This window comes from Oncorhynchus clarkii, chromosome 14 (assembly GCF_045791955.1).
Source record: "Oncorhynchus clarkii lewisi isolate Uvic-CL-2024 chromosome 14, UVic_Ocla_1.0, whole genome shotgun sequence".
NCBI classification, from domain to species: domain Eukaryota; kingdom Metazoa; phylum Chordata; class Actinopteri; order Salmoniformes; family Salmonidae; genus Oncorhynchus; species Oncorhynchus clarkii.
The window spans coordinates 3450134-3464170 of record NC_092160.1 but is presented as its reverse complement, the minus strand read 5'-3'; the positions used below and the strand labels follow the sequence as shown (position 1 = coordinate 3464170).

The 14037-nt window shown below is 47.5% G+C and overlaps 1 protein-coding gene across 2 annotated transcripts in view; it reads left to right on the top strand.

Annotated features, from left to right (window-relative positions):
* The window catches only part of LOC139366141 (slit homolog 3 protein-like), a 221573-nt gene that overhangs the window by 123131 nt on the left and 84405 nt on the right, over positions 1-14037 (top strand). For both annotated transcript variants that reach the window (XM_071103287.1, XM_071103286.1), the window contains exons 5-6: positions 5414-5485; positions 11356-11427. In XM_071103287.1, the coding sequence (XP_070959388.1) occupies positions 5414-5485; positions 11356-11427 (144 nt within the window). The remainder of the gene's footprint in view (positions 1-5413; positions 5486-11355; positions 11428-14037) is intronic.

Here is a 14037-nt window from a genome sequence, read left to right as displayed (position 1 = left end):
GGGGTATGGTAGTAGGTGCCAGGTGCACCGGTTTGAGTGTGTCAAGAACTGCAACGCTGCTGGGTTTTTCACGCTCAACAGTTTCCCGCATCTATCACCCAAAGGACATCCAGCCAACTTGACACAACTGTGGGAAGCATTGGAGTCAACATGGGCCAGCATCCCTGTGGAAAGCTTTCGACGCCATGTCGAGTCCATGCCCCGACGAATTGAGGCTGTTCTGAGGGCAACGACGGGTGCAGCTCAATATTAGGACGGTGTTCCTAATGTTTTGTACACTCAGTGTATGCAATCATATAGATGGCTTCTCATGTTACGGAGCTCCCGGTTTATGTTTCCCTGACAGGAAAGAGGGGTGACGGAGGACACCAGTCAGAGTGTTGTGATGAACACTAACGAGGCCTGCAGTGTATTCCACTCCATTCCATCCCCGCCACTCTAGGTTCACATGTTGAACTGTCTGTCCTCCCTGGAGCAGGGTGTATATGGGAGGAGGGGGTAAATGTAATATAAAAGCAATGGGAGTTGACCTGGTTAGTGTCATTTATTTCAAATGAATAATGTAATCTAATATCAGAGACAGAAATAGCTAGGAGGGAGGCTTTGGTCTCATCCTCATCTCCCATCTTTCCTCCTCCTGCTGCACTGGTTACAGTAGGTCACTGGGTGTGTCCCAAATTCTGTTATTTTGACCAGAGCGCTATGGGTACAGGAAAAAGGGTGCCATTTGGGACGTTGCCACGAACTGTGCCCAGGGAGGGGGTCTGCGCCTGGACTGGATTAGTATGGGACTGGATTGGTCTGGGGCCTGCTGGGGTGGGTTGGTGGTGGGCTGGATATGGGATGTGGATGTTGTTTGTGTGGCTTGCAGGCAACAGAAAGCTACTGACGAGCCTGGCTGGAAATGACATTTGGCATGCAGATAATAGCCCTGCCGAGAGCAACAGGCCCTAGATAGCACACCCCTCCTGTTCTGTTTGGTACCCTAGATAGCACACCCCTCCTGTTCTGATTGGTACCCTAGATAGCACACCCCTCCTGTTCTGATTGGTACCCTAGATAGCACACCCCTCCTGTTCTGTTTGGTACCCTAGATAGCACACCCATCCTGTTCTGTTTGGTACCCTAGATAGCACACCCCTCCTGTTCTGCTTGGAACCCAGATAGCACACCCCTCCTGTTCTGCTTGGTACCCTAGATAGCACACCCCTCCTGTTCTGTTTGGTACCCTAGATAGCACACCCCTCCTGTTCTGCTTGGTACCCTAGATAGCACACCCCTCCTGTTCTGTTTGGTACCCTAGATAGCACACCCCTCCTGTTCTGTTTGGTACCCTAGATAGCACGCCCCTCCTGTTCTGTTTGGTACCCTAGACAGGCAGATAGCGGACCAGTCAGCGGTGTAGAATCAATGACTGGGTGTTTATATCCTCTCTTTATGGCAGCATGCTGTGAATACGGGTTATGAAGAGGGGCATATGTCTGTTTTTGACTACGGAAGTACATAATATGATTGGGACAAGCGTGTTGATGATGGTTGAGGTTTTGTGCTGTTTCCCACTTTCCAGGTATTTCAATTTCAATTGAAATGGTGCTTTTCCTCATCTCACTGTCCCTCTTTCACTTTCCCTCTCACCTTCGGTGAAGGGAGAGGCCGCGATAACTAGAAATAGAAACCGAATTGTGTGGCCATGCCATTCATTATTTTTCAGCGTCTGTTGAGAAAAATTGAATTGAATCAACTTGGATCACGTTTACCAGTAAATCCCAAACCTCTTTCTCTCTTTGTGTTTATGCAGTGTGTATGCGTGTGTGTGTATATGTGTGTGTGTGTGTGTGTGCGTGTGTTTGCCCGCTACGAGGACGGCTCCTCCTTGCAGCGTGCGTAAGATATCCTTGAGTGTGTTGCTAGGCTTTTATCAGTAATATGTTTTTGTGCTGCCAGCTTGTCTGGACATGTGAGGCTTTAATGGAATCAATAGGAGATTTATAGCAGCCATCCTGTGAGTCAGAAAGAGGAGGGTGAAAGGAAAATAAAGTTAATGAAATTTGCAAGCAGATTGTCAGTGTCAGGAGACTGATGCACTCCCTCTCTCCTCCCCCACTCCAGAAATGTGTGTGCGCGCGTGTGTGTTTGGGGATGAGTGTGTGCTGTTTGTTTTGTGTGTGTTTGCGTGTGTGTGTGTGTTTCCGCGTGCATGTGTGTTTGAGTGGGTGGGTAGTGTGGATATTACTCTGTTTGTTGTCTGTGTGTCCTTTTAACTCGGAGGCGGGAAGCCAATTTCAGCCAGATGATAGTATCGTCTCTTTGAAGGTAGAGATCTGACTCACCTAAAATAACATGAGACACGGAGGATACAGACAAAGGATCCATGCACCATGTAACAAAGGGACATGGCCTGCCAAGAACACGGTGTAATGTGCTGCTCAACAAGGATTTGGTGGGCAGATGTTTATCACAGATTATTAGCGGCAGTATCTCGCCGATATCAAAGAACATTAGCAATGAGATTAAGTAGGCGAGGTCTATATCTGCTCAACAGATAACAGAACATATGATGTGTTATTATATTACATTCATTACAGACCTTCTCCCCTATATGATTTACATCATACATGTTGCTGTGGTGTTTTGGGGAGAACTTGTGATGTCCTCAGGAGTTGTGGCAGATGCACCATTTATGTGGCAGCATATTGTTGATTGCGCTAACCCCATCCAATCCGATTCACGTGCGTGCGTGAGGGTTTGAGGTTGCTCAAAACCGCAGAGAGAGAGAGAGATTGTATTTCATAACGGTTCTTATTTAGCTTGGATGATTTCATTATTTTTTTTCCCCCCTCTGTAAGGATGGAGAAAACACAGCCGGGTAAACAAAACAAGAAAACATTTATTAGAACTGGGAAAAGCCGCAGGCTCTCACTCTCTGTCGCGCGTAGAGGACATAATGGACCTGAGGCCCGCCATTCATGAAAAATGTAAACAAAACAGACTAAAAGAAGAATCAGAAATGGGAGAGAGAAAATACAAAATGAAGTATTCTTTATCCGTTTTGCATCTGTGCCATCGACGTCAGAGGGAGAGCAATGGGTAAAGCGGTCGGAAGATAAATGCATTCTTCCCCAATGTGTCGGCGGTATAAACACGGAAGACATTTTCCGTCTGTGCTGCATGTTCAAGTGGCGTATTATGAGTTACGCTCCTTCAAATGTTTGCATTCTTTCTACATCGCACATAGTTTGAGTCAAAGGTACACAAAAAACCCCATGCTGTTTAGATCAACTCAAGGAGGAATTCGAGATTTTTGCGTCTCTTTTCAAACAAAGGCCCCGGCCAAAGAATGCAAGGCTGTTGAAAACGTCAAGAGCAATAAAGCTGGACTCAGGTTGAAGCTGTATATTAGAACACACTAATTAAGATTTCTGGCACTAACAAAACTTAATTGGGCTCCCATTTAATAACATACACCCAATTGTAATTGAAGGTGGTGGTGGGGGGGGGGGGGGGGACCCAATTAATGGTGTTATTATAATATCCTGAGAGGAAATTGCTGGCAATACTCTGGTTAATTCATAATTATAGGCTGCCAGAAGGAAGAAGGAGAGGGGTTAGGTTAGGCCGGCCATTGTGTTTGGAGTCAACTTATTGATCCTGCTGAGTGAGTGAGTGAGTGAGTGAGTGAGTGAGTGAGGGAGGGAGGGAGGGAGGGAGGGAGGGAGGGAGGGAGGCAGGCAGGGAGTGAGGGATGGAGGCAGGGAGTGAGTGAGTGAGTGAGTGAGTGAGTGAGTGAGTGAGTGAGTGAGTGAGTGAGTGAGTGAGTGAGTGAGTGAGTGAGTGAGTGAGGGAGGGAGGGAGGGAGGGAGGGCTGGCAGAATTCCACAGTGTTTTTGGGTCCTTGCCTGATTATTTACCACTGGAATTGGTTGTAACAAGGTCAGTGGGGTTAAGCTGGAGGTGAGAGAAACGCACACCTGTTTAGGCGAGGTGCTGGCGGGCGGAGTAGAGAACACTTGAAAAAGAAAAGGAAAGCCACACACTCTAGGAGCTCAGATGCAATAATGTAATAACCTCATAACCAATATTTCAACGGACAAGCTGTCTTCATCAGGGTACAATGACAAACAATGTGGGTCACTAGTTTATATAGTGTCAAAGGACACACGCAGGTTAATTTACAGATATAAATAGAACATACAGTAAATGGATAGCGTACGATCATAGATACATGTTGGCTATGTAGGTCTACGAACATTTACAATAGCAACATCACAATTATCACAAGAATGGCTTCAGATCAAAGTCTACGTTGAGACCGAACGGAGCAGGTGTCTTTAAATGAAAGATCCAGGCAACCTCTCGTTTTAACAATAAATTGTCGAGGTCCCCGCCTCTCCTCGGGAGCGTGACGTGTTCGACGCCGGTATAACGTAAGGACGAAGTCGGGTCCGCTTCCAAAAAGTGGGTACTGTACGTCGAGTTTTCTGCACCTAATGGGAGCTGCGATGCGCCGAGATTCCTCCTTTTAATTCGCGCCTCCTTTTACCCACATCATTTTTACCACAAGGACAAGTTGTAAGATAAATAGCCGCCTTAAGAGGAGCAGTCGGGTTAAGCCCACCGGCGGTCTCTCTCTGTTATGTGGAGCAGACATGACCGGCAGACAGACACCCTGATTATACCCCCAGATATTCCATATCTCATTTGTTTCCTCCCTGCCCAGTAATTGCATTCTGCTTTTCAAAATGATGTTTGCCGACAAGCATCTACAGGCAAACAAGGCTTCATAAAGTTAAGCAAAACCGTTGTGACATGTCCAAAGTCATTTGGCTCATAACCGAATGCATAGAGGGAGAAAGAAAAGTGTCAGGATTATAAGGTGGTGCCATGTCTTAGTTTGCCAGTGTTCTTTTTCTCTGTCATGCGTTCTCAAGTTACTCAAACCCAATGCGATTGCTTCATTTCTCCTGGAGAATAATGGAACCCTATTGAAGGGTTCTTACTTGAGTTAAAAATGTTGAAATGTTTTACATTAAAAACGTACACACACATATGTATCCCCATCACACACACACACACACACACACACACACACACACACACACACACACACACACACACACACACACACACACACACACACACACACACACACACACACACACATAAGAGGGAGAGAGAGGGGGATCTGAGAGGGCAGAAAGAGAGGAAAGGGAAGATATGACGTTTATGGTTTGTAGAACAATTAGATTTTAGACTTCAAAGGGATGGCTATCATTACTCCTCAGCAGAACGCCGGAGCCCCAGAACGCTCCAGAATGCCCATATGTTCTTAACCGCTTCGCCTCTCTGAAATGTGAGTTGGGCCTTCAAACAACCCCCTAACATTTCATCTTTGTCTTTATCTTGTGCTCCCCAGAGACCTCAGTGAAAACCAGATCCAGGCAGTTCCTCGTAAGGCTTTCCGTGGGATCACAACTGTCAAAAACCTGTAAGTAGCCACACTCCATCCTCCTCTATCTTCCGTATATAGAAAGCACTTTAACAAGCACCTGGCCTGGCTTCTCTGTGAAAAACAAGTGTGGAAAATGTTCTTTGTGAGAGGATAGATGGGTCCAGGTCTGTTGGAACAATTATCTAGTCTCCTGTCCGATCATTCATTCATTCATTCGTCCGTTCGTTCGTTTATTCATGCATTAATTCATGAGATTCTAATAAATAACACCACAATTAATACACTGACAAATGTATTCCTCCTGCTTAGGGAATTACAACCCAGGTTGTCATCAAGCCACAGTAAGATGGCCTTCTGTTTTAATTTTGTTGACAGGATTCACGCACATGGTTACTTCAGTTCAGTATTAGTGGTGAGATGCTGCTTCTGATTTGCATGGAGTCTGATGATATTATGATTAAAACCACACCCTATCTCCAGACCAGAGCCAATTGTACGCTTCCCCACACATGTTGCCGGGTGATGGGTTTGGGCAGAATATCAGAGAGAAAGAGAAAGCAATTCCCAGCCAATGGCCGCCATTCGTCGCCCAGAACAATAAACACTGCATTCCCTAAAACTCAGTCCCAAATCAGCCAATCAGAGGAGGGCTTATCGATGATTCACTGCAATTAATAGAGAGACGTGTTGTTGAGTTTAGGCTTAATGGGCCGAACACTGTGTTTGGAGTTAAGATCACCGCTTGTATGTAAATCAGCCAGATTCGGTCTGTTCCTTTTCCCAGGGTTGGGTTGTAAGTCAGTCTGGGTGGTTTCCTCCACTATCCGATCATCAGCATCATCCACTTTCCCTTTCACGTGATAGACTGCGTCCCAACAGGCACCATATTCCCAACAGTGCACTAGTTTTGACCAGAGCCCTATGGGGGAATGGGGTGCCTTTTTTGGGACGCATCCATAGAACGAAACCTGGCTTGTCTTTCTATATAAACTCCCTCTCAATGTTGCCGGCTGAACTGGGGTCCCCTCAACAAGAGAGAGAGAGGAGAGAGGAGAGAGAGAGAGAGAGAGAGAGAGAGAGAGAGAGAGAGAGAGAGAGAGCAAGAGCAAGGGAGAGAGGGGGAGAGAGAGAGAGGGAGAGAGAGAGAGAGGGAGAGAGAGAGCAAGAGAGAGGGAGAGAAAGCAAGAGAGAGAGCAAGAGAGAGGGAGAGAGAGAGCAAGTGAGAGCAAGAGAGAGGGAGAGAGCGAGAGCGAGAGGGGGAGAGAGAGAGAGAGAGAGAGAGGGTGAGAGAGAGAGAAGAGAATAGAGAATAAAGGACAGACCGGAGTCAGCTGGCCTACATTACCTACCAGATCTCCTGTCCTGTCCATGCCTGTGGTGCTATTGATAATCTGCAATCCACCAAATAAACAGAGCCACACAGTGCTTTCTATTCCGAAAGAGAGTGTGATAAAGTAAGGCATCTCCTTTAAGGACCTGAGTCAGAGAGGTTCATGTTATGCACTGCTCTGCGTGGAGGAGCGACAGTCAGCCAGGTTGGCTTTAAAGCTCGGGGCAGAGTAATTGCGTTTGAAAATAAGTGGAGTGCCTGTCTGTTTGTGTTAGGGCACCGCTGCCACTCAATGAGGCTCCCCTCCACCGCCCTCTGCCCCTCCCCCTCTCAGATTCAGTTAACAGAGTGTCACTCGCAGCCCCCCCCCCCACTCTGACCCTGGCCAGATGAGACCCCCCACCCCCTCTCTCTCTCTCCTCACTCATCTCCACAGGTCAACGTGTGTGAGAGGTGCCCCTCCATCTCCCTGTGTTGCCCCCCCAACCCCAAAAAAACATGCTCCGTTCCCTCAAACGGTTGATGAATGGAGAGCGAGCTGCTCATTACTCATCAAAGAGAGAGAGAGAGAGAGAGAGAGAGAGGGAGGGACGGGCAATCACAGCAGCCTCGTCACCGGGTTGGAGCGTTTAGCACAGTTCTCCAGCTGTTTGCAGAGCACACAGGAGACAGGGAGGAAGGGAGACAGTGACTGGTTGCCTGAGACTCTTTAGTAACCCCCATCCGTCACCACCACCCCCCCTCCCATTCCTCCTCAGGCACCTCCACCCCAGCCCCAGCACAGCAAGGTGACTCCTGATTTAATTGCCGAAACAGTCCAACCCTCCATTTTCCTCCCAAAGAAAAACCCTGACAGGTCCCAGTTGGCCCGTGCATTGATTTTCTCATATGCTCTCCCCTCTTTCTCCTAATGCCCTCCTTTTGTACTACAGAAGTAGGGACACACCGCTCTCCCCACACTCGTAATCCCAACCCTGATATCCTGGAGAAATCTTTATTGGCTACTGAAAACTGGAGTGGCATTAATTTCACTCAGCTATCAGATTGCCTTTCTTTTCCTTTAACAAAAAATAAATAAATGCCAAGAAACTGGCAGAGGTTGTTATTCTAATCTGCTCTCTCAACAAATGAGACAAATTTGTCACAAATCTGTATATGTCAGAGCAGACAGGATCTTTATCTGGGGTTTCTGGGCCTGCCGCCCTTGGCTGGCTTCAGCTAAGTGTCAGCTCCACACACACACGCTGCTGACTTGACTACTGTATCCGTCTATCCTACACACAATCGGCCAATCCACAGTGTTGTCCATCAGCCACAAAATGGCCGCCCACTGTAGGTCTTATAAGGTTATCTGCACATAACATAGACATTCTGTTGCGATAGTGGCAGTATAGAGAGGTCTGTCAGCCAGCAAACCAAACCTCCACTGGGCTGGGCTGACAGTGAGTTATTGGACATATATGAGACCAGTGCATTGACATCCCTCTGATTCTAAACACTGCGGCCTCAGTAATGCTATATCAACTAAAGGTGTGATTGAGAGTCCAGTTCTGCAGCTGGTTGGGAAAACAATGCATGTGCATAACTCATAACCCCCCCCACCCTCCACCTCTGTCTTTCACTCCATGTTCCCCTACCCAGAATGCTGCGTCCGCAGCTCGCCGACTGCTTCTGGCGCAGCTTACCTGACCGCGCCACCACACGACACTAGAAGCACAGCGGGCACACTGTACCGCTGTACCCAGGCCTCTGCCCACTGAACCACGCTACGGACACCAACACACAGCTGCAACGCACAGCTCCTAGGCTACTGGGCTCTCACGTACAGAAGGGTTCTGCAGTGTCCCCTTTGTCCAAGTACACACAGTATTAGCGGAGAGAGTCTTTAGGCCTTGTGTCCACGTCCATCCACAGAAGGACACTGGCTAACCACTGTCTGTACTGCCCTCTAGCTGTGCTAATCAGGACACGGTAGCTAGCTGTGGATTGGCTGTGTGATTTATCTCCATCTGTCCATCCCTTCCTCCTGAAGCCCTTCAGCCTCTCCGTCACCCCAGCCCAGTGACAGCGGAGTTGCCGCTATAAGGCTGTGTCCCGAATGGCACCCTATTCCCTGAACTATATAGAGAATAGGGTGCCATTTTGGGATGCCGACCCTGTCTGTTAGGGACTCCAGCTCCGGGCAGCCTCGCTCCACCGCGCTCCCCGCTCCCTCCACCACAGAGACGGATCCTCTCATTCACTTCCTGTTGTCTTCGCTGATGAACGTCGATCAACCGGGTCCCCAAATTAATTGGGAGGTTTGTGGCTGTTGGTTTAGCATCCTGCTCCATCCTTCCCCGTGACAGATTAATAGGGCTGGTCTGAGTCGGTCGGTACTGTTAAGGACTGCTCCCCTCTCCCTTTTTCTCGACTCTCTACCCTTTCTCTCTCTCTCTCTCTCTCTCTCTCTCTCTCTCTCTGTATCTCTCTTTCCCCCTCTCTCTCTCTCTCTCTCTCTCACTCTCTCTGTATCTCTCACTCTCTCTCTCTGTCTCTGACTCTTTCTCTCCTTTTTTCAAATTCCTCCATATGGGGCTGGGAATGCAGAAGCATCAAACTGCCAATACTGCTTATGACTGGGATGATTAAAGGCCAACGTAATTAGATGGAAGGAAATAAAATGTGGGACTCTCATACCCCCCACATAACACCCATTACACATACACACATAATATGTACGCACGCATGCATGCACACACACACACACACACACACACACACACACACACACACACACACACACACACACACACGCACACACAGCTATCCTCCTGCCCTATAATTCACATGGGATTAATAGTGGTCCTGTGATCCCTAGAAGGTAGCCAAGTGAACTAAACTGTCAGTCAACAGAAATAATCTCTCGTGATATGATGATTGTTTAGAGCCTAGAGAGTGCACGCTGAGCAGAGCCAGGCATTGTACTCAGCACGTCTTCAAGGTGTTTCCTAAAATGGAACCAGATGTAAAAAAGGGTTGAAAAAAACAAAAACAGCTTTGATCACGGCCTCCTCCTCCCTTAGGTTTGTCAGGTTTCACATGATAGAAGGCACAGTGATGCCGAAACGTTGGTGTTTTACCCAGTAAATGACTCCGAGTTTATAGTGTGTGACTCTCTTTATTTATTTATACAGTTCACATGATACTCATTTACTAATTATGAAATGATTTCGTAGACATGTTATCATGAAGTTAGATTAAGCTCGACAAGCATGCTTCCAATATGTCATTTGTAAGTACTGTGCCATAACATTGCTTGTTTCCATCCTACACAGATGGTCGTTTTCCTTGTGAATATTTCACTGGGAATGTTTTATACCCGAGTGTGAAGGAATAATCTCATAGGAGGCGTCAGCCCACAATCTGTCGGCAGACATTGTAATTCAACATGTTACCTATTTCATTTCCTCTCTGGGGGGGGGACGCTTTCCAAATGGATGTATTGTCTCCACAGCTAAGAGATAAGGACCAGACAGGAAACAGATGCTTTACTAGAGGAGAGTCAAGGGAAGGGAAGAAAAGAGAAGATAGAAAGCAAAGTAAAAAGGATTAGGGAGGGAGAGATGGGGAAGAGAGGGAGATGGGTCTAGGAAGAGGAGATTAGCGCAGGGAGATATGTTATTTTTTATAGCCTAGAGCACAAGATGCATAGGCTGTGTTCCGTAACAGGTTAAATGTCACAGAAGCTTTTTGGAGACTGGATAAACGGTCTGGGAGAGCGTTCTAAATGTCTGCCCTTTGTGGTGCCTTGTCTTCCATCCATCTCCTTTTTGGGGGGCAGAGAGAGGAGAGAGGAAGGGTGGAGAGACTGGGGGTTGGGGCATGGGACTGCATACTTAGACCTGCAAATGAAAGTAAAAGGAAAAGAAGGAAGAGGGATGAGTGCTCTGAGCATTGGGAGTCCGGGCTGATTTACGAACCCTCTCCTTTAATTAAATTGTTTCAGTGACAGAGCCGGTAAAAGCTCGTAATGGATTGGCTGCTCTAATGTAATGAAATTACTCCCTTTCTGACTTTCAAAAAATAGAACGGTAGAGGGGTGGGAGGAGTGGGAGAACAGGAGGGGGGAGGGAGAAAATGCAATTAATATTTACAGAGAGTTGACAGACGGGGTGGGCTGTATGCTTTAGCCAGCCTCCTGTTCACTCTCCTTCTGTCTTTCTCTCAAACTCCCCTCCTCCCTCTTTCTCTCTCTCTCTCTCTCTCTCTCTCTCTCTCTCTCCTTCTCCTCCACTCACGGGGCAGCGTAGAGAGTGAGGTGATAGGCTGCCGCCAGACAGGCCACTTTAGCCAGCTGGTCCTTTCCTTTCCTAACCTGGCAGGCTGCAGTGAGACAGAGGTGAGCGCTGAGATCTGAGTGTGTGCTGTGCGCTGCCTGGCGACAACCTACTTACCACCAGTCCACCCCAGCCAAACTCATCCCCGGCCACCGGCACTCTTCCTGCAGCCCTCACCTCCAGCAGCCCCCTCCAGCCTCCGCCTCCACGCCTGCAGACAGACCTACCGCTGACTCCTGTCTCTAATCTCTCCTCAGGCAACTGGACAGCAACCACATCAGCTGTATCGAAGATGGAGCCTTCCGAGCCCTCCGCGATCTGGAGATACTGTGAGTCCCCCTCCTCCTCTTACCCTTCCTCCTCTCCTCTCATCTGCAGGGACCTCTCCTGCTCTTCCCTCTTCTTTTCCCTCCCCCCCCCCTCTCGCTATCTCTCTATCTCCCTGTGTTTTCTGTTGAATGTCCTCCAAGGGCAAAGTGTGTTGCATGTGAAGCCGCAGCAGCGCGGCGTGCCTACCTGTGCATTCTGCCAGCGGCAACGGTGATAGTGTCATCCTCCTGACGTGTTAGTCTGTCTGTCCGCCGCGTGCCTTCTGTTTCTCCGTGTGACCGCGGTTTTGCACAGGCTCATTTGTCGCTCCGTGCTGCACTGTGACATTAAGCTGCTAGCTAGTGCCTTGCAAGGCGCCTTATTTTGCTTGTCACTTTTCAATGCATCCCCCCCCGTCCGTCCGTGCACTGTTGCCCGTTGAAACGAGTTCTACGGTCGTCTGCTGGGGTGTGATGTAGGCATGTGTGGATATTCCAAAACATTCAGAACCTTGTCAGGGAATAGTGTCATGCATTGTAAAAACTATAGGCTTAGCTTGTGTCTGTTGTAGTGTAAAGCTTTAAACTAGACTCAGTACTTGGCCTGACAGACACTGTTGCATTTGGCTGGTGAGCTGCTGCTGTACTGAGGGTGTTACTGGGGGGTCTGGACCTGTTCGGTCCGGACTGGTCTGAGTGCCGGGGGGGGGGGGGGGGGGGGGGGGGGTATATACCCCTGCAGCCCCCCAGGCTGTTACGTCCTGGTGCAGAGGGATTCTCTGGAGGCACCTCCAGCCCTAGCACAGTGAAGATAGCCCAGGCAGCACTACTAAGGATATGATAGGACAGTACAGGACAGTATTGCTGGGGGAGATAGACATTTCCCAGATACTAGCCCATCCATCAGCTCATTGGCAGGGCACAAAATGCAGTTGTCATCCCCCCCCCCCCCCCCCTCTGTTAGAGCAGGGCTCATTTTGTGACCAAGAGAGACATACAGTCAGTCTCACCCGCCGGCTTTACAGAAAACCTGCAAAAAAGCTGGTTGGTTTGTTAACACAGAGAACTCACTTGAGGTGCTCATATTAGGGCTGTGCTCAAAGGCAGTGCAGGATATGTTTGAATGAAGGATAGTAATCCTGCTGCTGGACTGGCTGTTCATTCTAATTGTCCTCCTCCTTCTGCCCTGCCTTGGCTCATAGAGCGGCTAGCGATGGTTTCATGACCACCGCACAAAATGGCACGATGGAGATGAGATGGCGTTAGTCGGCTGAGCAGACCAGACATAAAAGTCAGCGTGTGTGGATTCAATTTTCACGGACAATACTGCACCTTCCTCGTGCTCGACCAGAGCCCATGACGAAGCGGACGTCAGTGGAGAATGTGAAGATGTTGTTTAAAGATGATAATTCGCCCATATGTCCATGCAGCTGAAACGGAGATAATTGGACTAAGTGCCGTAGTGGTGGGTATACACAGGCGTAGGCCGTATGCTCACTTTTTCTTTCAGTGGGCATTACGAATACTCACTTCTTAATCCCCACTGATGCGTTACCAAAGTAGTAACTACACTCAAAAATCTAAATGTCTTTGATTTTTCCCAGATCACAGAAGTGGTCTCCTGATGTGGTTTAAGCATTGTTGTGGACTTAGAACATAACATTTGGTTGTTTTCATTTATTTATTTATTTTACATTTTTTAAGTGTGACTGAAGAAAAAAAATGGAACAAATCTGAAACCTGTGGATTTCTGACTCAGTTGACAGCCTAATTTATCTGTTTCAATAGTAGGCCTACTATTAGCTTGCTAGCACGGTACGTCTTGGGTTGGCATGACTGTGAAAGACCAAAATGGGATTTATCATTTTAGAATACATGTCACTGTTTCTCAAATAATTTTTCACACAGGGCACCATTACTTCGCCGGGCAGGCCGTTTTGGGATTTTTGGGGGGCAGAGTTTGAGTATACCCACTTCTCCAAGAACCACTACAGCACTGATTTGACTGGAGCACTAGGCATTGATTGCCTTCATTGTAATTAGGTTATGCACTCTTGGTAGATTAGGCTTTTTCTTTGAGTGATTTTCTCTGTTTTAGAATGAAACAAAGTGTTCGATTTTATGGCAGTGTACCTACAAATGTAGGATCTTAATTTGCTACAGCAGGAAAATAATGCTGCAGCAACAGGAAATGTGAATTATTATGTGGATTATAATTAATGGAGAAAAAAAATTAGTTGGGCAATACATTTTTCATTAGTGCAAATCAAGTCTGACATTTCAAAGTGGAAATTACATACTTTAGAACCTAAAATACACTGCAAGTGCGGGAAGATTCTCCGCAACAAAAGAGTGATCAAATTAAGATCATACATCTGTAACACATTTTCCGAATAGATACAGTAAGTTCAGCGGTATCCAGCTTTTCATATTGTCATACTGTCATTCTCTTATCCCTGGATTTACGCTATTACTGGCATAGCATACAAGGTGGCGCTAAAAATGCAAGAAAAGCCCAAAGGGCCTCTATTACAAGAATGCTAACTAAAGTAGTGCAAACTAATAGCAAAATCATGTAGACGCTGTTAGCTAAATGCTAACTAGCGAAAACGAACATAAACTAATTGCAAA